The 25,971-nt window shown below is 43.8% G+C and overlaps 1 protein-coding gene across 3 annotated transcripts in view; it reads left to right on the top strand.

Annotated features, from left to right (window-relative positions):
- Window positions 1-5,148, top strand: part of FSTL4 (follistatin like 4) — a 243,501-nt gene extending 238,353 nt beyond the window's left edge. For all 3 annotated transcript variants that reach the window (XM_063349320.1, XM_063349318.1, XM_063349319.1), the window contains one exon: window positions 1,814-5,148. In XM_063349320.1, coding sequence (XP_063205390.1) covers window positions 1,814-2,516 — 703 coding nt within the window. In that variant the 3' untranslated portion in view covers window positions 2,517-5,148. The remainder of the gene's footprint in view (window positions 1-1,813) is intronic.
- The last annotated feature ends 20,823 nt before the right edge of the window (window positions 5,149-25,971 follow it).

Genomic DNA, 25,971 nt, shown 5'->3' with positions numbered 1-25,971 from the left:
CAGAAAAATAATTGCTCACAGTCTAATGAGACTTACTGAGATCATGTTCTAAATTCGCCACTCAGAAACAATAAATGGCAATACCAGCATTTCCCAGGAAGGTGAATATTTAAGCAGTCTCTTCCACGAGCCAAAAAATATTTGTATGCAAATGTTCCTGCATATGTATTTCAGCTGCCTGTTATTTCAGATGGATATCTAGGAATGTATTCATTTTTATTAGTTCCCAGGGTAGATTGTTGTCTATTAAAAACTCTCTAAGTGCAAGGTTTTCTTTGAGATTTCAGATCACAGATTTCATGCAAGCGCTGCGCCTCTTCTGCAGCTGTGTGTGCATAAAACACATTCTGACCCACTTTTTTAAATTAACGTTTATGATAAGAACCATTTTTTAACTTCTTCAGGCATTTGGCCAAGTATTAAGGAAGGCTTGGGAAAAAAAACTGCTGTAAGGGAAAGCATTTTTTAAAGTGTGCTTAAAATGCATTCATCCAGGAGAAATACAAGTGTCATATCCAATTTCCACACACACAGTGCACTCCGAATCTCCACTGCAGATATTTTCTGAAGTCTTTAATGGATGTAAGTATAATGGGAAAATGAAAGGCTTAGCCCAGTGATTTTCATGGGATCATACACTACATTGGCTCGTTCTTTAGAAGTGAAATCATTGCTGAGTGTCTCATTGACAGATGGATTAAGAATGAAGAAGGAAACCCAGTGTTTTAAGCAAAATATATATTATCTGCACGCAAACACGTTGTCCTCCACATTGCACAAAGCAATTTTACATCTTTCGGGGAAGAGATACAAAACTAAGCGCTCACTTCATTTCCTTGTTTCTGCATTGAATGGATGAAAAGATACTCGATGTAAAATTAGTTTTCGTAAGTCAGTATCAGTGACCCGTGAATCCAGGGGAACACAAACAGGCTGTTTCTATGGGCTCCCTCTCAAATTAAGCAAGAAACCTTTCTTGGCTATTCTTGACCTTTTCTTGTCTTCAGCAAAGGTCAGATGTGCTGCAGCATATATCTTTTACAGAACATTTATTTTCTGTTCACTGTTGTCTGCCCTCTCTTGAGACAGAAAACAAAGACCCCTTTCCTTCAGCGCGCCCTGGCTGGTTCTGTTCCTCGAGAAATGTTTTACACCTTCCCTGGGCTGTCAGGACGGTGCTTAATACAGTCTGCTCTATACCTCGGCCTTGCCAGCTCCTGCAGTGGTCCCCAGGCACCAACGGGTAGCAAACACACATCACAGCTACCCTCTGGTGCTATAATTTAGGAGATGAGGTGGGACATGGTCTTCACTCAGTGGTTATGCATACAGCTCAAAGTTCCTCTCTGGCCCCAACCTGGCAGGGAATATGCTTTATTTTGAACAGTTTTCTATTTTGACATTGAAGAAGTCTTGAGTATGTATTGAATTACATCTCTGTAGACCTGAAGCACATTAAATACAAAACTGGTCAACACTGGCCTAGAAAACACCCAAGTCTTGATATCATTCCTATTGTAAATTGGTCTTCCCAATAAAAGGCTTTAGCTCGTGAAGATGTTATTCAAGTACCCAAGCATTTATTCAGGCTTCCAGGATCAGGTTGCTAATTTTAACAGAAATATATACCTCCTTTTAGCACGTTTTAGAAGCACTAAAACGAGAGAGATTTCTTACAGAAAAGAGACAACATTATTGCACACGCTTACGAAACCAACAGGATAGAGTTTCCCAGTTCTGCTGACTTTGGTCTTTTCTCAAGCATATCACCATGTCTCCAGAGATGACTTGAGTGTCATGTTTTCTATTTCAGGTTTGGCTTCATCTTTAACAAATCAAAATCTGCAGTTCACAAAATTGACCTGGAAACTGTGACCCACATCAAGACTATCAGCTTCAAAAACCATAGCTGCGTACCGCAGACCATGGCGTATACCCACCTGGGCGGTTACTTCTTTGTCCAGTGTAGGAGGAATAGGTCGGGGGCTGTGTCGCCGCAGCTCATTATTGACAGCGTTACCGATGCCGTCATTGGCCCCAACAGCGACGTGTCGGGCACACCTTACATCTCACCGGACGGACGCTATTTGGTCAGTGCGGATGAAGACAGTGGCAGGATCAAAGTCCAGGCTCTCACTGTCCGAGGGGAAATCAAGTTGATTTATGACTTACAAACAAACATACGCGTATCTGATCTGACATTTCAGCCCTCTTTCACTGAAGGCAATCAGTACTATATATATGCTACTTCACATTTGCAAACAGATGTGCTTTTTGTAGAGCTGTCAACGGGGAAAATGAATGTACTGAAGAATTTAAAGGACCCACTCACATCCAAAGACTGGCCCTGGAGCAACTACAACAGAATTATGAAAGACAGTGGATTATTTGGACAGTATCTCGTTACACCAGCTAAAGATTCATTGTTTGTTATAAATGGGAGGCAAAATACGTTACGTTGTGAGGTTTCAGGTATAAGGAGGGGTAACACAGTGGTCTGGGTTGGAGAGGTATGAAAGGGCAATAGCAGTAGAGCCTTTGGCAGGCAAGTACCGGTTGGACCTTTACACTGCAACAAATAAGCAGTAGCATTGTATATTTTTACACTGGGAAAAAAAAAAAAAAAAGCAAAAACAAAAAAACCCTGTATAGGCTTCATGGTACAACACTGGTCTACTTGCAAGTTTTCTAATATAAGGTATGCTCTGCTATTAGGAAGTGGTTTTGAAGGGATATTTTTTATTTGGGGGTATGATTTGTGGTTATGAGAAAAATGCTGGGAAGCGAATAATATCTCCACTGAGATATCGTAGAAGCCACGAAACCTAGTGATTCTGTAGAACAAAACCGATTTTGAGTTTCCGTACTGAGGAGCTTTTACGTTATGTTCAAGCCATCAGTTTTCTTTCCTGTATACCTTGCCCGTTAGCGGTGCTGACTACCCCACCCCAACACGGAGAGGCTACAGAAGCGACGACTGCAGTTAAAATTCACCTTTGGATGATGAGGGAAACTAAGCATCAGAGAGCAGTTTTCAACCCACAGCAACCTAGGAAAACGATTTAATGAAAACTGATCAGTTTTCTCTGCAGGATGCCTTTGGGAGGGTTTGCGGATGCGATTTCAGGAGGAGGCATAACAGAAATAGTAACTGTCAGCTTGCTTTCTTCTGTGCCTGATTTTGCTCTTGGAACTACTGAAGACGATGTTAGGAGTCCCCCCTCTTCTAATGCATATTTGTGTGATTGTATTTGAGAAATTTGGCATGAAATATCCAGGCCATTAGAGCGGGTAAAAGCCAGGAAACGCTGAGGGAGCAGAGTCAAAGTTTGTAAAAACTTCTGTTGAGTAGGGGGCATTAGTCTTTCAGCAGCTGGGGAGTGCGGTCAGCTTGGGCGCAATATGCAAAATCTGCTCTTCGGGGGCAGAGAATTAGTTACGGTTATTCCCATAGGAGGCAGCAACACTTCTAGAAATTGTTGGTTTCTCTCGTTAAATATTTAGTAGCACTGAAGTCACTTGGTTCTTCATAATATAATAGCTACAATGACAGAGGGTATTTTTAATAGAAAACTCACTCATTTTCTAGTCATAGACTTAATTTGCATATTTCTTTTCAGACATCCTGGGAAACAATTTTTCTTTGTGATTTTTTTCTTCCCATTTATAGTACACTTGTCTGTAGTCCATTATCTTTTAGTTATGAGCAAAGAGACTCGCGTAAAACCAGCTGAATTACCCTAGAATGCAACAGCTGGTATTGAGAAATTTCAGTTGAGTTCCCATAAAAATACAGATTCATTTGCGCATTTGGAAGACATAAAAACTTTTCTAGTTGCATTTTTGTAACTTTCTATATCCATCACCGTGAACTAATCAGGGCAAGAGCAGCTACGGCTCGCAAAGCAGTGCGAACCGGGTGAGCACCACTGCCACCATCAACGGGCACATCCGAGCGGTTGTGTCCCACATACTGCTTTGAAAACCTGGTCTTGAGGTGGGTGACAACTCTCTCTGAAGGTAAACATCTGTTGCGTCGGAGCCACCCCACAGCCTTTTGAAAGACCCAGCTCGTTTTGCGAATGACCTCGTTGCCCCGAGTTTGTACGAAAGCAGCTGCTGAACGCATCCAGCGATATGTAGTGGCGCGGTAATTATTTTCCTCCACAGATGCTTAAAGTCACCCATTTCACAATGCACACAGAGGGATTTTAAATGAGAAGGATGCAGACTAACGCTGGTAATCTTTGCTGTTAAACTTTTACCAAAAGAGTAGCATCTTAGCATGGCTATAGACCCGAAGTAATTCAAACCATTTCGGTTCTATAGAGAATATATAAAAATCTGTTCAGACAGACAAAGAAGGGGAGCTGAATCCTATGAATTCATTAAACATGGAGTCCTTGAAATTGCCCTTCAACACCCATAGGCTGAAATCTACACCTCTTTTCACTTATGAGCCATAGGAGTTAGAAGAGACTATCCCATCATTGCAACACAGACGTAGAAAACAGATCGGCATAGCCTTCCTTTAGCAATGCATGGTGTCCGTGATTTTCTACTCACCCGGTTAGGAAACATGCCCATGTCAAGGAAAGGAGAAGACCAGCTTTGTAAGTACCTTTAAATATGCACAACTCCTTTCTTGAACGAAGCTGTATCCATACATTGCAGTCATCCTAAATGTGTTTTACCAAGGCCAAACACTGCTCTCGTGTTATCTTTTATGACGTCTTGAATATTTTATTATGCCTATGGTAAGTTTCCCGGTAGAGACGTTCATTGTGTCATAGATCAAGCAAATATTACTTTTTTAAGGATATTAAAAAAACCCTGTATATATCTGTTCAGGTAAATATTCTTGAGGCTGGTTTATATATAGGCTGTGAAAGATGTGTAACAGACCTCACTTCTTCCTGTTTGTTGCAAGATATTGGAATAGCGTTCACTTGAAAAATCCCACTTGGACCTTCCAAAGATGTTCCCTTTCTTCCCTCTTCAGCCCAGGTTCTGGTGATGTGTTTTCTAAATTATCCTAATGGTTATATATCATACTTAGAAAATTAAGTACAACTTAGATTGTCCACACTACTTGTGAACAGTTCCAATGACAGTCAAATCTGACATTAAAGTGCTGCACATTTGTTACTCTGATTTTATTTTTTTTTTATGACACAGAAATTTTATATACGCTCAAAAAACGCTTCAGCTCATTTTTGCCTTTCGACTCTGTCAGAGAGACTACATTTCCATGTTTGCAGTTCCTTTCCCACTCTCTTCATGTTCTCCACCAATTCACAATGAATTCCTAGCTAATAAATTAATTAATTAATCACAGTGATTGAAATGAATTTAAATTGAATTAGTGACCCTTTAGTTATCCTATAACACTCATGTATCAGTTGGGTATCCTGACACTAGAATCATGGAAAAAATAGTCCCTGGTTGACAATAAGACTCTACTCCCAAGATCAGATGCATTTTTCATTCATCGTTGGGGTTAAACAGCAGTATAATGGAAATATTGTTTTGTCTTACTATTTCCCTCAATATTTCCACTTTCTGAATGAGCGAGAGTTTTTACTTAACATCTTTAACTATGCAGTTCAGTGACTATTTGGAAACCACCTGCTTTTCTTTTCAATTGGAGAGAAAACTCACGAGTGCCTTAATTTGGAGTCTGTGACAATAATTAACATATTCTTATCATTTAATACCTTGATATTTTTATTTTTTTTTACTGCCACAAAAAAAAATCAGCAAAAGTCCCAAAAGATTTTGGCAGGCAGAGGTGGGCATGGGTGGGAGATGGGACACTGGCAGGGCTGCTCCGTCACGTGCCCTCGCCCGCCTTGGAGGAGTTGGGCCCTTTGGCTGGGTTGACCTCCATGAGCACGGCTTTGCCCGAGAGACACACAAGTCCCGATGACCTGTCGACAAGTACTTATTTACTTGATTTATACCATGATTAGTTGGGTCTTAATTACTAGAGTGCCCGGTAGTGTGCTAGGTGCTGTGTAAAACAGATAAAAAGGCCAAGATCTCAATTCTGGAAGGAGATAACAGCTAATTCCCAGTATGACCCTACAGCGGGTCAACAAAATGAACAGGAAAGCGGGAAATGGGACTGGGGGAGATATAAGCACTGACATGAGTGCAATAACCTGGTTATTCATCAAAGATACGGGTGTGCCATGATGCCTGTGCGTTTTTTCCCCCGAGACCTTCTTTGTCCCTCCCCATTCAGGGCTTTATTTTCAGTGAACATCTCTAGGGTTACATGCATAGCTGTTGCTTCTCTTCATCGAACTCCTGGGACTGGGGCACTCAAGCCCAGTGGATTTCCTATCCTATGACTCGCCACCTCATGCTCGGATAATTTCTCCCTTAGAAAACCTGGGGGTAAATCCTGCTTGATCTAACGAAGTGTATCCCTCAAGGAGAGCAGGCAGCGCCTGCTTTCCATGCTGCGTTACAACTCCCACTCTGCCTCCCTGCCGAAACCCGCGTTTATTGCCTGAATCACTGCTTTGCACGTTTTGCACACTCTTGATCAAGTGGAGTGATAGGTTGAGGGGGAACAGATTTAAGCTGAGAGGGGAAATGTAGATGAGATCTCAGGAAGAAATTCTCTGCTGTGAGGGTGGTGAGCCCCTGGCCCAGGCTGCCCAGAGAAGCTGTGGCTGCCCCATCCCTGGAGGTGTTCAAGGCCAGGTTGGACGGGGCTTGGAGCAACCACCAGACCAGTGGGAGGTGTCCCTGCCCAGGGCAGGGGGTGGGAACTGAATGATCTTTAAGGTCCCTTCCAACCCAAACCCTACAATACAGTTAGGTTATGGCAAACAGAGCAGAGATTTATGTTATACTTCTTCTAGTGCTGCCACTTGCTGCAAAGAGCTCACCCCCCCAGCCCGGGAAGCCTCCCCTCCACCCTCCCTCGCACCCATCTCCACTGCCAGCTGTGGGCTTTCACCATGGGTACCACCCGCTGCGGTTCCCCAAAAGCTCTGAACTCCTCTCTGGATTTCACCCCTCCTTCCCCCTTTGTGCATCTCTATCCTGGTTCTGCGGCACCTCAGCTCCTGCAGCATCCCCGTGGTGGCCTCACCTGTCCCTGCTGGAGCAAGAGATTTTTTTTTTTTATTTTTTTTTTCCCCATCTGGAGACCAGGAAAGCCTGCGTGTTTGTTTTAAAAAAGAGATGGTGCGGCCACATTTGGTGTTTGGGGGAGGAGAAATTCCCAGCCGAGGACAGTGAGCCTGGGAAGAGAGCGCTCCTATCTGCTGGAGGAAGAAAAAGACACCTGAGATGTCAACCTTTTTTTTAACCTGCCTCCAAACAAGAGGGTTGGTTCTTTTTTAACACTCTAGAAATAAAAGAATAAAATAACAAGGCTATGAGGATTTTTTAAATGATCCTGAAAAGGGAGGAAAGAGACAAGCAGGCATCAATCTCACGCTTGCTCACATTTAGTAAAAATCAGGACGCCCCAAAATGCAAAGGTGCTGACTTGGTGGGGCTGAGCTGCAGCCCGGGCCAGGGCCGTGTGGTGAAGTGGGCTGCGAAGGCAGAGCCGCAACTACTCATCCGTATTTTTATTACATACAACGCGAGCCGGCTGCTGCAGCCCAGCCTAATCCATTTGCCAAAAAATCCCGTAGATGCTGAAGCTCAGTGCGATGAGGTGGGATTTACAGCCTGTGCAGGTGGAGCAGGAGGGTTCGAGCATCACCAGTGCCACGTGTTTATGTTCTTGGCCCCGTCTACTCTCTGCGGCAGCCAAATTGATGCCCATAATTCAGTGTGTACGGCACGGAAGGTCAGCCCCATGGGAAGATGTGCCGGTGCCTTCATGCACTGCTGTTAATGACCCTCGGCGCCTTGACACAGAGGGCTCAGGTGACTTACAGTCCTCGCAGACAAGACTGGCTAGTAAAGAAGCTCTCTTTTGCTTCATTTTCTTTCCTTTTTTTAATTTTATTTGTCCCTCAGTGTAAGAAAAAAGGAAAATTCCTGAAAAAGGGACAAAACTGTGCTAGTGGCGCTAAACTCAAAGGTGAACAATGCTCTCGAAGGTCTCATCTTAAGTTTAGGAAACATGGGGGGATTGTGGGTCATATTTTCCAAATGCTTGTAATTGCAAGACAAAAAGCAAGACCCAAAAAAAAAGTTGGGTTTTTTTTAACCAGTTCCTAATACTAACTTTAAAAAAAAAAAAAAAAAAGCGCCCTGCTGTGGTGCTTCTACCATGCAAATTGCCGCTGCCTAGAGGCTCGTTTAATTAAGCACTTCAGCATCTAACCCTTGGCAGTCTATGGTGGCTTTGACACTTGTCCAAACCCATCAGATAAAGGCAGTAAGCACAGCAGAGAGCCGGAAGCCAGCTGTGGCTAGTAAACAAGACAAGCACTAAATCAAACAAGCCCATCCCAATTTACAAAGGTCAGAGCGCTTGCATTTCCAGAAGTAAAACTCAAATTCCAGGATTAGCAAAGGTTTCTCCCCACAGTTGCACGTCCACGATGCCACATTGTGCCATGGGATGCACGACCCAAGAGCTGTGTGCTTTCCAGTTTCTCTTTAACTTGCAGCAAGAGGGTGCAATGGTGGCGGGCACTTTGCTTTTCGTCACGGCAGAGCAGAGAGTGGAGCATCACCTAAAGAGGGGATTGCTTTTTTACTGCAAGGAGTATTGCAGAGGGAGAGTTTTTAATGTTTTATTTAAGGTCGCAGTAAATTCAATGTTAATTGACTTCCAGAAAGTGGAGGGAAGTTTCTGCATAGGAAAGTGCATCATTTCTGCAGACGATTTGCTTCAAGGATTTGCAAAGCCCGATCGGAGTGGGGTCAGGCAGGGAGACCAGGCTGGCGTCTTGGACTCCCACCTCCCTTTTCTTTAGGCAGGCCCAACCAAGCTAAAAAAAGAGAAGTAAGACATCGGCTAGTAATTTGTTGGGTTTTTTTTAAACAACTGTATTATTTCCTACTTTCAACACTCATCCATTTCAGCACAGCTGCCCCTGCGGGCCCGTCCCTTCTGTACCTGAGCTGTTCCGGAGCGTTAAGGATGCAGAATTCCCCTAAGCTGAACATCAGCCCGGAACACCCTGTTGTGCAGACAGTTCAGTATGAGCGTCTATATTATAGTTATCTGTATTTGGAGTGTTGCATTGGGCTCCAGTCTTATGTTTACATAGAATCCAAGACAACTGATTTAAAATAGTGTGTCAAAAATATTGGTGGACCACAAATACAGGCTAAACACTGACTTATTAGTTACCCTCTGTAACTTCACTTTATTTCAAATGGCTGATCTGAAATGGGCCATGTCCCTCCTGATAGCTACGTTTCAGGCTGTTGTCTTCATCCAACCGATCAGCGGATCGCGCCCTAGTGCAAACAGAGCTCCCTGCTGTATCGCGCCCAGCTGAACTCCCCCAGGACGATGCCACGTGTTGACACCGGCAGCAAGCGCCAGCGAGCCCCGCTCTCTCTCAGCAGTTTTTGCAATTCCCAAGCTTGCTCAGCACAAAGTCAGCTCTCTATTAAACACAACTTCAGCTTTGAAGCTGGCTGGCTCTGGCATCTGACCGCTGGCACACAGGATGCCATCTTTAGCCCGTAGCCAAAATTACTCAGTAGTTTCTCTCCGTAAAATTATTTCAGTTGGGTGGGTACACCAGCTCCTATATGATTTCTTAAGCAGATTTTATTCTTTCAAGGCAAGGCATTTTCTCAAGCCTGAAAACTCTTTATGTGATTCTTTTTTTATTTTATTTTTTTTTATTTTCCTATCTTCAATAGCCTTTATTTTGTAATAGGGGAAGGGGATACAGTCACCAGTAGACGGCATCCTTGTGCAGCATCGCCCTTTCTCCCCTCACACGTGAACCACATCAGCACAAATCACGGTGGGAATTGGTGAATCTAAAGCCAACATGGCAGGAAAGATGCTGGAGCAGAAAGTGCAGTACTTGCTCTGCAATTGCTACCACCACCAGAGAAACACAGGCTTGTGGTGTGCACTGAGGCCGTGAGACTGGAAAGTGTGCCAGAGCCCGCCACCGAGCTAGCTAAAGTCGCTTCCATTAAGCTAAAAACCCTCTCATCAGAGACTTATATAGCAGAATGCTATATGGGTAAGGGGGGAATAAGAGGACTGATGTAAATATGAAGGTCTGGGATTATTTTTTTTAGGTTTAAAAAGGAAATCAACAGTTTCTGTGTTAAGCTTTGGCGGGGGGGACTGGACTAGATGATCTCCAGGTGTCCCTCCCAACCCCTATCATTCTGTGATTCCGTGACCCAGTGCTGGTGGTCCATGGCTGGTCCTTCACCGCACCCACGCAGTGGCTTCACCTGGCCCCACGAGCCGGAGCACGACCCCGTCACCAGTGTCCCCCCCCCAGCGAGGAGGTGGCGAGGCCATTAAAACAAGGACTTGATGGTGTCAGTTGGCTGGTTACTTTACGTTTGCACAGTTTAAAACAGACTGATGAGTGGTAGCCCTGTGTATGTGCATGTGAAAAATAATAGCATCCCTCAAGCATACTGACTAAACTGAGTTCTCACTTCTGAAGTGTCCTAAGCACAGGACGTCCCAAACATCCTGCCCCTTCTTCGTGGACAAATATTTGAGCAAGCGTGTGGCCAAATATTAAAAAAAAAAAACTAATAAATTATGATTCTCTCCAAATAAAGGAGAGCTTTTTTTATTTCTTTCCTCAAATTTCATTGAGGACACTGAAAACTAACGAAAATGCGTGATTAAATTTGAAAGCTGTGGCTAAAAGAAGAAAAAACAAAATTCAAGTACTTTTGTCATTACCTAAATCATGAAGAGCAGAGAGCAACATTTTAACACTCATTTGCATTTTAATAGGCAAATATCTGCCTCTTTTGCTACAGTTTGGTATTTTAGGCACACAAGCCTGCGATTTGCCTGTGTGGTTTCCTTAGTCATCCTGGACTTCAGTGCGTCCTTTAAGCCCACCAAGAAGTCCGAAAATCGAGAACAGAGAAACAGCAATCTCAAGGGAAATCCCCACCCTGCCGTGGCCACGACCTTCCTCCCGGCCATGTTTCTGGTCGAAGTATGCAAGGGGGGGCTCAGGGACAACCCCCAGCCTCGTAGGGCAGCCGAGGAGTAGATATAGCACGGCTCGAGGAAAATAACACAAGCAAAGCCTTAAGGTAAATATGTGAAGTGGCCTGCCACTTATTGGTCGTGGGTTGCTTTCCAAACTGAAGGATTTTTCACCTTTTTTCTCCTTCTGTTTTTTTCGCCTTTCCTCCTTGCTGTTCGTTGCCTCAGAACAGCATTTCCAGCTGCTTGTTCCCCCGCCACTGACTTCATCAGTCTCTGAAATCTCTGAGTGCTCCCAACTCTTGCCAAAACCGGGATCCCGCACTCATTTTGCAGGCAAAAGCTTATTCAGCAGGTGAATACAAAAAAAACAACAACCCACAAGATCCGCTAGGATCCTCAGCAGGTGGATTCGGGGTGTTTTTTTTCTTTTTCCCTTTGCTAGAAGAACCTCCGCGTTGATGGGCTGATTCACACGCTGGTGTCGGTGGGGCTCTGTCCTCTACATACACAGCTACACCACGTCAGCAGCACATCCCTAGCCTTGAAGTCTCGCTAAAAGTCAGGTTCATTTGTCTCAAGACGGACTACCACTGATTTTTCAGCACTGAACACATACACTGCAAAAAAGTGCAATGGAAAAATGAAAGTCAGCTTTGCCTGAAAAAGCCTCCTCTTGTAATGCTTGTACATGTAAATTCCCCCCCTCCCCCCATTTATAAAATATATGAAAGTATTTTTAATACATCAACTTTAGTAGATATTTGTACCAACACAGCATTCATGTGCCACATTTGAAATACATTTGTATTTACTTTGATGTGTTATATAGTACCACTCATGCAGTAACACCCGGTATAGAAGAGGAGGGGCAAAAAAGAATCACACAAAGTGCTCTCTATAGATACTGTAAATGCTCTTTTTTCTTCAAATTTTACAATAAAACTTGACAAAAGCGCATGCTGACGGTGTCTATTTTACCCTTTCGGTGTTAGGACTGTTGGTGGCAGGATGCTGTCTCCCTTTTGTATGGGATATAAGTCGACAATCAATGGCTTTTTTCAATGTGGGCATGCACATCGGCTGAAATCCAGGTGAGGTGACGAGCAGGGCTCCTCGCTGCCCTGAAAAGGCAGCTGAGTGTAATTTCTGTGCGTATGCATGTGTTGTTGCACATGTATGCACCAGTTTGTAACTGTGTATTTGCAGCTGGGAGCTTGCAGATCCAGACTGGACGAACGACACATGAAAGATGCAGGAAGGGCTCAAGGCAGACACGGGATCTGTCACCTATCTCTGAAAAGGATGAACTTCTTTCAGGAAGGTACAACACCCAGCGCAGGCAGCACTGCAATTCAGCACACCCTTTCCTACCAGCACCGCGGAGCTCAGCCCAAGCCCCCTGCAATCCCACAGCAGCTCATGGGATTGTGCGGGGCATAAGCCGGGGCAGCCTTTGGCCCTCACTGATTGATTCAAAGACGTCAATCTGTCTTTCTGGGTTAGCTGGGCAGCTTACCGCAGGCTTCTCTGGGAGCCTTCATCCTCGGCATCGCGGGGAGAGCGATGAGCAGCCCCGCTGTAGCCGGCACCGGTCCCTCCGCACATCCGTCTGGTGACAGAGCTTCCCCTAAAAGCAATGAGGCTGGAAAGGGTGAGCTCCCAGTTTTCTCACACACAGTGTACTACAGTCTAAGGTCTTAAATGTAAGATTAGCCCTCCATGTCTGTGTATTTAATTTATAATTATTACTTTGGCCTGGGAAAAATTAGTCTGCCTTCACATGGAGTTATTGCAACACTGAGACACAGATGGCTGATTATCAAAATGTCTAATAGCATCTTTGTAACAGTCCTAAGGCAAAAAAATACCCACTTTTGACAAGCATTATTTGCTCAAACAAATTCCCTTTAATTAAGACACAAAGTCTGCACTGAAAGACATCCTAGCTTGTCAACAATATTAACTGCAGCATATACTGCTTGAGGTTATGCTTTGCATTAAGGCTAAATAGTAAAGGACGGGAGCTTGCTGAAGAATTTCTTAAGCTTCCCCGTGTAGCAAGGCTACGCTGGTCATTTTCCTTGAACACTATTTTACTTTAGAAGCTCAAATCAGTGCTGAGGAAAACACCCGGCTTGACAGCTTTGGAGGCTAAAATCCTCTCTCTGTACCCTAAAAGCTCATTTCACCATCACAGGCTGCTCTGCAGAGCCCTGACATCGCCACCGCACGACCACCCTGTGGATGCCCGGGGCTGTCTCAGCAGCACCATCACCACCCGTGGGTGCTTCTCATAACAGGCTGGGTGTTCACAAACCGTCCCTCATGCGACCACATCAGCCGGAAAATATTGCACCCGAGACCCAGCAGAAACCATGGGCTTAGCCCCAGGGATGCGGAGGCTGCTGCGCGCCGCTCGTTGAGCGAGCCTCGTTAATGCACGGAGGGGTTACACACGGAGCAGGCAGCTCAAGGTCTGCAGTATCCCATCTGGCAGTAAAATTATTCAAGGAGAAATTATGCAGATAGTCAACATGTTCAAGCCGCAATGGATTATGCTGAAAACATCAGCACAAGGAGCAGTCAATTTGTGTTACGGTCAACGAACGCGGCTTCACTTGTTTTCTCCTGTTAGAGGCCCCGGGGAGGGGTCAGGGGCCTGGGATACTCAGGGATGCTCTAATAAACACCCGAAAGCTACTGCATCAGGATGTGACAACACTTGGAAGTTAGCAGGGAAAAAAAAATTTCAGTATTAATAGCCATCGTGCAAGTGGCACAACACTTTGTCCACTAGCAGTTCATCCACGAGTTGTCCAGACACACTAGATGGCATTTTAACAGAGGCAGGATGGTTTTGGCAAGTGTGGGAGGAATAAGGGCAGCAGAGAAGGTGCCACTTTTAATTACTGCGATTTTGACTCCAGGCTGGCTCCCAGCTCTTGCTGGTCTCTCGCAGTTTCCCTGGATGCGATGGGAGCTGGGGGAGTCCAGCCGCTTTGCAGGACCTGCAGGAAAATGCACTGGTCCGTGCAGGTCCCATTTTCATCACTGGGCTCACATCAGTTAGCAACTTCTACTGCTGCCTTATGAGCAAGAGCACCAGGAAAAGGTCTCCTGGCGCAGAGTCCAATGGCCACAGTATCGGATAAAATGGACTCTGGATAAGGCACAGATTTTGAGACATGTATTCAGGTTTGGGTCAAACATCCCTTCAAAACACCACCAAAGCAGGATAAGGCTGATACGGTCTTCAGAAAACATCAAGTGTTGATACAGAACATGTTAAAAATGTGTTTATTTAAGGCCTTCCAGCAATAAAATCAAACCCACTGGCAGTTGTTTCAAAGTGTTTCCTTAAGCCAGCCAAACAAATCCCTGAATTATCATCTGCTGCAAACAAAATGCAGACACGCTATTAAGCCGGGCTGTAAATATTGTTGAAAAGCACACCCTGACCAATAAATTAGGGGCTGTGGTGGCAACGGTGTTAATGCGAGCCTGGATGGAGATGCTCACTAGGGGCAAATAACGTATTTGCGGCGTTGCAGGCGAGAGGCAGCTAATGGATGCCGGGGGTGTAGCACACATTGTTCACAAAACTGTTCAGACTGCTGCCAAGCGCCTTGCGATCGATGGGCAAGTGATAGCTGGGAAGATTTACACTCACTTTCACACCTCCTCAGGAAGGCCAGGATGGTCCAGAGGGTGCTGTGAGATTGCTTGAAAAATCACTGCCAAAAGAAAGCCGCAGGTCACCCAGCTCCGGGCACGGGCTGATGGTTTCCAGACCTTCAATAACATGAATACGGCATCTTCAAGGATTTCTTGTCCTCTCCCCCTGTCAGAAGGGAAATATTCGTTAGACAAACTTTATGAACAGCTGTAGGGAGCTGCTGTGTCTGGAGTTGGGAGCTGATGGAGCATGGGAGCCTCAGCCACACCAACAGGGGTCCCAGAGCCACTCTTTGCCTGGGGGGGAGGTGACTTTTCCAGGTGAGGGCGACAGGACACCATCTGATAACTAGGGCTGTGCTGAACGGAAGAAGAAAGCCAAGAACTGCAAGAAATCTAATACAGCATTACTGTAATCCTTTAACAGATCAGGGCACACTTCATGGTTTCCAGCAAGCTTCTAAAGACATAAACCTTTTTTTTTTTTTCCCCTTATTTATTTACTTTTGCTTTTGAGGTTAGATTCAATCAAAATGTCAGATGGTAGATGTAAGACAACAAAGCTTTACAGGGCAAAACTCAACACGCGATGGAGGGTTCAACCTCGCAGGACTTACAGCAGAGAAGTTCCCATGGGGATCTGCCGTGATAACAGGAGAAATGTCCACGAGAGCCCTTTACTGCTTGGGTTCAGGACTGGATCCGTGGTGAGATAGATGGCAGGGGTGACGTGAGTAATGCCACCTCGTGGATTGACTTTGTTGGGGTGGGAGGAGGGACAGGGACCTTGCCCTGCTGCAAAAAGTGTCCAGGAGCTGCCTGGGGGACGCTAATCCCTGCTACAGGCACGTGAAAAAGTGAAGCAGGAGATGAGTAGCAGTAACGGAGCTCGTAGCAGGACTGGGATCCTCCAATCTGAACTGCTCTGTGTGCGAAGCACGGATGTCCTTCCACCTTCTGCCTCTCTGGGCAATATTTCATGGCAGCAAGCTGCTTTCCCTTCTCTGTGCAGTGTCCAGAACAAAAAGGATGAGAGCCCTGACTGGCTACCGGCGTAAAAAATAATTGGAAGGAGCAACGGTCTTCTCAATATGGATCAAGCAATAGGAATACTGGATTTGCCAGTATTTCAAGTATTGGTGAAGATGAAGCCTTTTTCAAAATGGAAAAAAAAAAAAGAAAAAAAACATTTCTACCTCCTACACGTAAGGTAGCTGTTAGCAGTATTAATAATCTGATCACTAATGGCTTCAATCCCACATACGGAGGTTTATGTGCTTTGAAGATAAAGTCCTGCAGGGGAGGTAAATCCCTACTCGGATGTGGAGGAAATGTCCTGCTCCTGGATGGTGTCAGTGCACCCCGTGTCCCCGAGCCCTGCCTGGCCCAGGGGTGAATCAGCTCACGGACTGTGCTTCCGAGCTAAAAGTTCATCAGCTGCAGCACCAATTTGTAATTAACAGCAAAAACAGAACTTTAAATCAGCATGCTTTTTTTTTTTTTTTAAGATGCTTTATGGTCACTACATGGGGCACGCAATTTCATCTTCCTGCCGTAACAGATACTTAAGCTAAGTAGAGTCAGTTCATGGAAGATGATGTTTAAATCTTCATTAAACTCATCATTCCCATAATAAATATTCACAAATTAACATTTTTATTAATCTTAGTCTTGGTAGGTGAAATTTAAGTTGTTTAATAATTTGTCCTATTTTATTTACTACAGTTTTGGTTTTACCATTACATGATTTAATCATTTAATGACAGGGCAAGGCAGCAGCCTTTACCATATATTTGTAGACCACAGAAGTCATACATGTCACACACATTAACTGTTCCTATCAGGACTGTGTGAAAAACATCCTGTGATGAAAAAAAAAAATCAAGAAATTCTTCCTCTTGTACCTTTATTCGAGAGGCAAAGTCTGGATTGTGGTTTTACGACATGGTTTGGGGTTAAATTCAGTATTAAGCTTTGAGGTACAGTCCAGGATCACTAGTTAAAAATAGCCATATACAAATATAAATAAATCCAGCCAATACTATGGCAACTGGAAGTGCTGCATGTGCAAATTACAACGCACCCTCCTGTGCCCTGGCAGGCTTGATCTGCACAATCCCAGTATGGACCAGTCAGGCGTTACCCACTGGTGGCCCCATGGGTACCCCAGGATGGGAAACCTTGACTTCTGGTTGCACTTTAGTGGAGCAAGTCTCACTACATTGACTTGATGTATGACTGCACGAAGGAGGAGTGGGGAAAAATAAGGAAATTTTTAGTAGAGATAAATAGGATTTACAACGCTGTCATCTCTAGCAAGTTTGGCGTTTCAATTCATTAAAAGTCCAGACAAATTAGATGTTTGTGTTCATTTAAAATAATTTCTCCTCTTTGACCTGGCTTAATTTATCATTTTACGTCTTTCTGCAGTGCTTAGGAGAGCTGCTGTTTAAATGAACCCAAAGGAATATACGAGTAAAATATTAAATAGTTATCATTAACAACATGGTACATTAAAACCCAGCACCAGAGCTTCCCTACAGCTATTTTTGCCAAGCCAAATACAAAGTATTCTGCTACAGATGTAGGATTTGTATTTCTTGCGGTATTAAAGCTGAGACAGCTTGTGAGAGTGTTTTCTCAGCTAACACACGTATCTCAGGAATTCAGTTGTGTCACTACAGAGAAAAAGAAACAGCAAAGGGGAAATCCTTTACCTCAATATAATCTAATCCTCATTCAAATATATATTTTTTTAAACTTTTCTAATAAAAACCTCCCACGGTTTATTACTGCCATTTTTTATACATTTTGGAATTTTACATGCTTTTACGAGCAGCTACATTTTGGTGATGAAAAGTGCTATTCATGATCTTGTGCATTCCAATATTTTCAGAAAGGAGAGGCTGGATAATCAACAAGCATCTACCTGGACATTCATATCCTCAATTTCGGAAATTAATTATTGTTTACATTAGCCCTGGGTCTACCCTGACAGGTCCAACACAGAAGAATATTTATGCATTTACTCAGAGTTACAGGTAACCCAAGAGCAAGGCTCTCTCGTCACTGTGTTATTCATTTCTCCATCATCAGAAATAGATAGTGTCAGTGAAGGCTACATAAATTCGATTTATCCAGCAGGCTTAAGCAAAGACATAAGGAATCCTGCTAAGGGTCTGGCATCTTCTTTTTAAATGACATGTAATAATTTGGTTGTCAGGTAGAGAGAGGGATAAGGAAAAGATATAGGATTCCCCCAACATCTTGAGCAAATCAGGAACAGAACGGACTAAACTAGTAAAGACAATACAAATGTTAACGACATGAAGGTGATGTTACTACTTTATTGCAGTGCTTCCTGCATAACACAAAAAACTCTAAATTTCAACAAAACCTAACATTATCGCCAAGCGATTTCTTCCATAAATAACCAATATGGGCTGCACTAACACCATCTCAAAAGATCCTTTCCAGCATGGTCCTCTATTAAACACCAGCAAAATCCATTCCTGTGGGCTAATAATAGCAGAGCACACACAGGTGTGTACCCTGCATTGGAAAAGAGTATGGAACTTCTCTCCAGAGCACAAAGAGTAAGTGCAAAGAAGCAAAATGCATGTGTGTACATATGTATCTATATTACATATAGCGGCTCTCTGAAGATGATGTGGATTTTCATTATGTTTAGCAGTCGGTACCTGGTACGCAGCAGAGGATGTTCTTTCACCTCACCCATCTCCTACAGCACCGAAGACTGTGACGTGGCATTACTGCTGTTCCACCCCTTCCTTATTAAAAGCTTTTTAGAGAAGACTTAATTTAAATGTACACTTTTGCTGCTCACAGCCATGAGTCTCCCAGGTTAGAAGGCTGACTCCTGATGTCACTATTACCATCTGTTGACTGTCTGAGATGTTCAGGGGGATCTTTCCATGTGGTCTGATTTGATTTCTGCCTGAAATCCCTGCTCCTTTCTTTGGATGACGTCCAGAAAACACCTGCGATTTTTCATTTTGAAATACCATTTGCAGCTTGCTACCTGCTGACTTGGGAGTTAAGAGATCTGTGGGGAAATGAGTGACACCAGCATGAGCAATTTGTTATAATGACTCGGAAAATTACAGGATAAAATGTACATATCAGCATTACAATAAAAGGAGGGCTCACTTGTTCTCCCGTTCAAGTGCGTGGGACTTTCAGCTCCAAACCATGACCCTCCCTCTCACCCTGTGCTCGTCATGAAGCAGAAGACAAGGAGCCACGCCATGGTTTGCAGAATGTTCCCAGGTGATGGACCAGCTTCTTTCACACCAACTCGAGACTGGGGTTGACAAAGTTGGGGTAAAAGCCAGGAGCTCAGAGAACAGGAGGGAAGTGACACTTTAGCAGATTTGGAAGCAGAATGGTCAGTTGAGGGGGGAGAGAAGAATTAGCTGAAGATTAGTAAATAAGCACTGTTTTGACCCTCAGCTAAGCCTACGAACTGCGGTGGTCTGCTTGGAGCGTTCCTGTTTGCTCTGTGCCGCAACGTCTCTGCAGGGACCTGGCAGGAGATGAACCTTGTGAGAAGGGGCACGTCAGAGACGCCACAGCAGAGCTGGGATCTCAACTGCAGAAAAAGCTGCCAAGAGCAGCAGGACTCTGCTTGGTGACAGGTGAGGAGGCAAGAGGGACAGGTATCCACAGAAAAGTACCTATAAATAAAAGTCATAGTCCAGTGAGTTCTCCGTGGTAAGGCTATCGCAGCCAATCTCTAGACGTGTCTGCGTGTGAGTAGAGGTTTCTCTTCATGTTCAGTAGCTGTTCAGAGCTCGGAAAGGGACCTCTGGCATACCGGCTTGTAATATAATAATATATGTGTAATATCTGAAGATCAAGACCGTCTCTCTATTAAATTAGATAACAAATAATTAGATAATTTTAATTTACTTTATGAATCTTCTAGAGAGTAAACTGCTTACAGGCAGCTAATGCAATAAACTTACTTTATAAGCAGAGAGCAACATCTGTTACAATGAAGAGTCTGCAGCACACATTAGGATTCTGCGCACACCCAGCCGTAGTTAGAGTAAATGTATCATTAAGTTGGTATCCCTTCCCATTCAAAGCACACTTTTCAAGATTTATGTACTGCAGACAATAAGATAGCAGGCGAATCAACTCGCGCTCGACTCCTCTTGCATTCACCCCCTGTCCCATGGCAAGATAACGTTAATAAAAAGGGTAAGACAGACCATGGAACTCGGGTCACTTGTATGCATGGCAAAGGAAATACAATTTCAGCCCCACACACATACAAAGGCACCACAAAGGCAGAAGCTGTGCTAAAAGGGCATCGTTAAGGTCACGATATCAAGCCCTCAAAAATCAAGCAACTTCATCATACAGCCTTCCTTGCATACACATTGCTCGCAGAGGTGCAATTGCAGGGAGCATCCCAGGCCACAGCCTTCCCGGTGTAGCCAAAAAAATGGATTAAAAAAATGTTAAATATCTTAGCTGAGTATGTGCAAACAAATTAGGCAAATAGAACTGACAGAAAGAGATGTTCTTGATTCCGAAACCTACTTTTGTGATGGATGCGATATGCCTATTCCAGACCCAAAGGGTGCCATAGAATATCAACAAATATATTTTCGCTTGGGCAAAACAATGTACGTAAGGGACCATGTAAATCCGAACACCTACCTTTTTCAAAGTTACAATGATACCACAATTTCAAAAGTGACTGGTGATTTCTTAGGTGCCCTCCCTGTTTGAATGGTCGAGGAACCTGGTTTTTGAGGATGGATGTTTTATTGCCATTGATGCAGCTTGTCTATATCTGTAATTGAACTGGCAGCACAATATAAAACTAAAACCAAATCAGCCGAGCAATGCTATTGTGCATCTTAGCAGTAATAGAAAACCACATTGCCCCTTCAGGCAGATGAGCATAGCACTAAAGATATCTCCTGATGTCATTTATGTGAAAGTTGCATTTTTATTGTAAATTAATCTACTGTGTCAGTCACACATACAAACCCTGTCAATGGACATCACACGCTCCAAGACAACGAGCCTTCCTTGCTGCTGGATTTTGCAGTTGCTGACTTCCTCTGTTTAAGGAGAAGTTAACAAGGTGATATTAATGGGCAGGAGTGGGGTTTATCTGTCTTGGTAGGAAAGAGAGCCAGCCCCCAGCACAAGCACGGGGCTGCATTTTCCATGAACTTGCTGAAGGCGAAGTTGCTGGGAGACCCTTGGCAGGTTAGTCCGGGAGAAAGACCCTTGTATCTGTACTTTCACTAGTAATCATGGGCTCTTATAGTCCCCCTCTTCTTCTTTTTAGAGTCTGGGGCAAGTCTCAGTGAGGGTCACTGTGCGTATAGGTAGTTTGCGTCAACACCTTCCCTCTGGGCAGATTAAAGGTTTTGGGCAGAATGAACTTGAACAATGCGAAATAAAGCAAAATATATCAATACAGGAGCCACACCACAGTCAATTATGCAAGAAAATCTCCTCCCAAGACCTTGTACGTTGTGGAAAAATCTAGCAAATACAGCTGATTTACCCTTCCAGACAGAGCTATAGGAGAGCTACTCTCAGTGCTGAGCTCTAGATAAGATGCAATCAAAGTTCCTTTGCTGCTGGAGGGTGTCACTTGCTCTACTTAAGGACACAGAGATACTGGTGTGATGGATGGCCAAGAAATGATCATGACAATGCTAATACAAGGTTACTGCCTGAATTGCTATACACCGACATTGGAGCTAGCCGCATCTTGGGCGTAGAGCACAAGGTCCTGCAATGTCCAAGAGAGCAGGAAACAAAGAGCTGAAACATTGGAAGTGGTAGCCCTGATGTACCATTATGGACAAGAGCCCCTGGTTACACTTCACTGCTATATTCATCAATGACCTGCTAAAAAGACTCTTTTTTTACCTCCTGAAGATTATTCCATCCTAGAATATAAGCTATTAAAAATTCCTGGAGCTTTCAGCACTGAGTAGCCAAGCCCTGCATATTCCCTACCCTTTGCCCGGTGGATGGGAAGGGCCTTCATGTCCCGTGTCCATCTCCGGGCAGTTACCCACAGAGGCAGATGAAGTGCAAATTTCACTTTGACTCTGACCATGAGTTTTCAAAGTAAAGTTCAGCACATGTCTCAACTTGGAGCTTGAGCATTTGTCAACGTGCCTTATATAGGAAACAGAGGCTATTTTTAATCTCTTTATTCTCCTGGTCCTGAAAACGTGTTTCTGGCCATAAAAAAAAAAAAAAAAAAACCAAGCAAACAAAACTGACAGAAAAGCCTACAACAGCCCACACTCCGGAGGATGACGGGTGCCTCTGTTACTGAGGCTTACATACGGATGTCGAGCTGTGCTTCGCCTGCATGATCCAGAAATAACCAGACAGGAATCACAGAATTGTAGAATGGTTTGGATTGGAAGGGACCTTAAAGACCATCCAGTTCCAAATCCCTGTCATGGGAAGGGACACCTCCCACCAGACCAGGTTGCTCAAAGCCCCATCCAGCCTGGTCTGGAAAGACCAGATACTGAAGGGTACATGAGTCCTACTTGGAGAGTGTTAGAGAAGACGTATGTCCTCAACCCTAAGCACAGGCACATCTGTACTGACATTGGACCTAGAACTTGCTCAGCTTTGGATAGTCCATAAATTAACCTATGGACCCATGATCACAGTGTTCTGACTGTGAAAACTGGGTTGAATATGGGGGGCTTCTCTCTCCAGATTAGACCCATTGTCCGTAGTTGGGTCAACTGGCATAGAAACGGGTGTAAAAGACCTGCCTCAAAACAGCTTTTAGCCTCAGGGGCCATTCAGAAAATTGCAGACTCCCTACAATTCCTGTATGTGCAGAAAAGCCTGTACAAGCTGTGACACGAGCTGGTCTGTGGGGGGAAGTAGGTATCAGTTAAGATGCACTGAAAATTTGGTAACTGGATTAGGCACAAGAAAGAATTTCCTGAGGGGGGGAAAATCCACGTCTTCCCTGCTCTGAAAGATTTCTAGACCAATCTCATTTATCATGCATTCATTTGTTAAGTAAATATTCATAATATATAAATGCTAGTGTCACTTTAATATTCTGATTAGCATGGTACATCTTTTCCTCTGTCTAGATAATGGTGAAAGTCATACTAATTGAAGTAACGGTGTGTGTCAAATGATATAGAGCTGATTTACTTAAGACTTGAATGTCTGCTCCAATTAACTTCCAAACTAAATTGCACTGAAGTTCCTTTTTCTGTCTTTTATGAAATAGAATACATAAAAAGTATGTGAGTTGCAAAGCAAATTCTCCCACAGTTCTCTTATATTACCTCTCCACGTATTCACTGACCTTCTGCCAGCCATTTCCAAAGCAGAGAGAAGCCTGCAGGACTCAAAACAGTTATCCCCCGCTCCTGCAATAAATTCATATCTATTAGCAAATACAAGATCAATGCACTGTCTAGCTCGGATTTCAGGCTTTTCTGTGCACTGCACAGCTGTTACAGCAACAGCCGTTCAAGAGAGAAAAAAACTGTACGTGGAATAAAGGATGTGAGAGGTATAAAGTCCATATGGTTGAGTGAAATGAGATCATTGTGTCTGAATTTCTTTTTTTAACTGTTGCTGGGTGTGTTTATAACCCACCCTTACAAGTCACACAAAAAAGCGTCACTCGCATGGTTTACCATTGAAAGCCCAACCTTATTAACATCCACTGTACCTTGTCATTTGGGCTAACTCTACTGGAAGATATTGTACCGACCACTCCTATATTTTTGCAGTTCAGAAGTGCATTTGAAAAGTAGTTTACATGACAATCAAGCATCAATTTCAGGCCATGTGAATGGAAGGAATAATGAAATAAAAGAAAATATTAGCTAGGCACCAACAGTAAAAACAGAATTCTTTTGGCCACATCCATTTCTAATGAAATGAAATAGAACAAAATATTCAATGGTTGCACAGATATTACTTAAGAATAAGGAGGAAAAAGCATGAAATGCTGATATCTTAGTTCATTTGATTTTTAAATAGCAAAACTACTCGTTCAGGTGCCAGCACACTGCTCATATCTCAAGTCTATAAAAATTAACTATAGGAGACCATATTCATGCTCTGATTCAAAACACTTCAGCCTAAGGTAGAACTCCATTCTCAAACCTAAACTCACTCACATTCAAAACCACATAATCTCCTAAATACTCAGCACTTGTTCGCATTGCAGTGATTTTAAGGGGAATTTAGATACAGGCTTCATCGCTTTGCTGAATCAGCTCTTAGCAGATATTCTGGACTTCCACAATCTGTAGCGTCAAATCCCAGGAGAGGCTTTATGCGATATCTATGATGTCTAAGCGCAAAGAGTGCAGGAAGGGATGCCCTGGCAGCTTCGTGGGCACCAGTGCTGGGATCCCATGGGGCTCAGCTGAGGACCACCAACAACAACAACGTGCCCACAGCCCTGGCCCCCGGCGCTCTCCTGCCACTCCTCAGCATTTAGTACCACTTTAAATTCTCCTGGAGAACCAGAAGTACCTGAGAAAGAACAAGTAAATATTTAATCTACTGTCTGAGTTTTAACAGGTAGTTCTGGGGAGAGCTATTGAATTTCTATCTGGAAAGATGATTTGTGTGCTCAGAATATCAGAATCTGATGCTCACACAGGGATGTTCAGAACAGCGAACTCTCCCCAGAAATACTTGAATTACCAATGTTTGAGCTGGTCTTTTAATGACTCCTACCTAAGCTGAGGGTAATTCATCAGTATTCATGCAATGGACCGGTCAGGGAAACCTGCAGCCATACCACTGACTTTTCAAACCAGGAATGAAGTTGATTGGCACCAATCAGCCACCAATAGCAATATCAAATACAGGTTAATCAATAGCAGCTGACAGCGCTGGAATAGCTCTGGAGATGCAGACGTGCACCCAACCTCACGCTCTCTCAGAGTGGCGGATATCAGCACGGCCGCAAAGGGGACCGCATCCCACGGGCTCAGCTCCAGCGGCATAACCTTTGGAAGGACAGAAGCGAAGAGACTCAAGCCTGAACTTTCTCATTTTTAATTAAGTTAATTCCTTAGGTTACTTTAATTTAGTAATTTGTATTTAATTTCCTGCTCAAGGGGGGAAAAGGATGAGGAGAAACAGATGTGGCCCCCTGCGGTCTGTAGAACAAAAAGAGCCATGAAAACTCATCCGTCCATCTGATTGCTTTTTTATTAAGTAACACAGATGCTGGGAAGGTGGCGAGAACTGAGGTATGTCAAAACACGAACTTCCGTTTTCTTTGGGTTTATTTTTTTTTTCATTCTGATTTGAATTACCCAGTAAAAAATAAGATGGAAAATAAGGTAGCAAACCTGCTTTCTCTTCCAGCAAACATCTGGTTTTGTCTTTTTTCGAATGTACGAGAGGGGAGCATGACTAGGGACTTTTTGCAATAAAGCACTGATTTTTCTAAAGGACATTTAAGCAAAGGTTTATTTGTGTGCTTCATCTGTAAAGGGTCAGTGTTTCTGTTTCATGTAGAAGTTCAAAGTCATAACTGCTAAAAAAAGTGCAGGACTGATTTAATACAGGCTGACATAAATGTAAGTTTTGGCCATGCTGTTCGAAAACTTGTCAAATGCTGCAGCATTTTGATGTATCCTCTCTGCGGCTTGGTATGAGTTGCAAATGCATAAATTGTCCTAAGCTGCAAAGCAAAAGGAAGCAGTCGCGCTTCTGCCCTAGATGGGGCAGGAAGGTAGGAAAGAGAAAAGAAGTTCTTCAGATGTGTTTGGTTTTAGCCATTTTGTCCGAGCTGTCAAACACATTAATAGATTCAAAAGATGTGAAATTCCATAGCAACAGATATGTGGGTTAAATGGGGAACCTTTTTTTCTGACCCTCAAAATCTATTAATCCATTTCTAGAGCTTTCTGGTTGTAGTCAAATGAGTTTAAGATGATATAAATGGGATTGCTACAACTGCCCTTTGATTGCAAGTCAAGCCGTTGCAAAACAAGGAGAGCTGAGAGCCTAGAGGAAGGCTGAGCCTAGAGGAAAAGTAGAGGGCTAATCCAGAAGCAGGGTAGCCTTGGCCATCATTTTTCTCGGAGTCATCTCTCCTGCTCTGCCGAGAGAACGGCATCAGTCTCCTGGCTTTGGCTCACAGCTTCCACTTGGCAGCTTCCTCACTGGCTCAGCCACGT

Source organism: Chroicocephalus ridibundus, chromosome 11 (assembly GCF_963924245.1).
Source record: "Chroicocephalus ridibundus chromosome 11, bChrRid1.1, whole genome shotgun sequence".
Lineage (NCBI taxonomy): Eukaryota > Metazoa > Chordata > Aves > Charadriiformes > Laridae > Chroicocephalus > Chroicocephalus ridibundus.
This window is presented reverse-complemented; position numbering and strand designations above follow the sequence as displayed.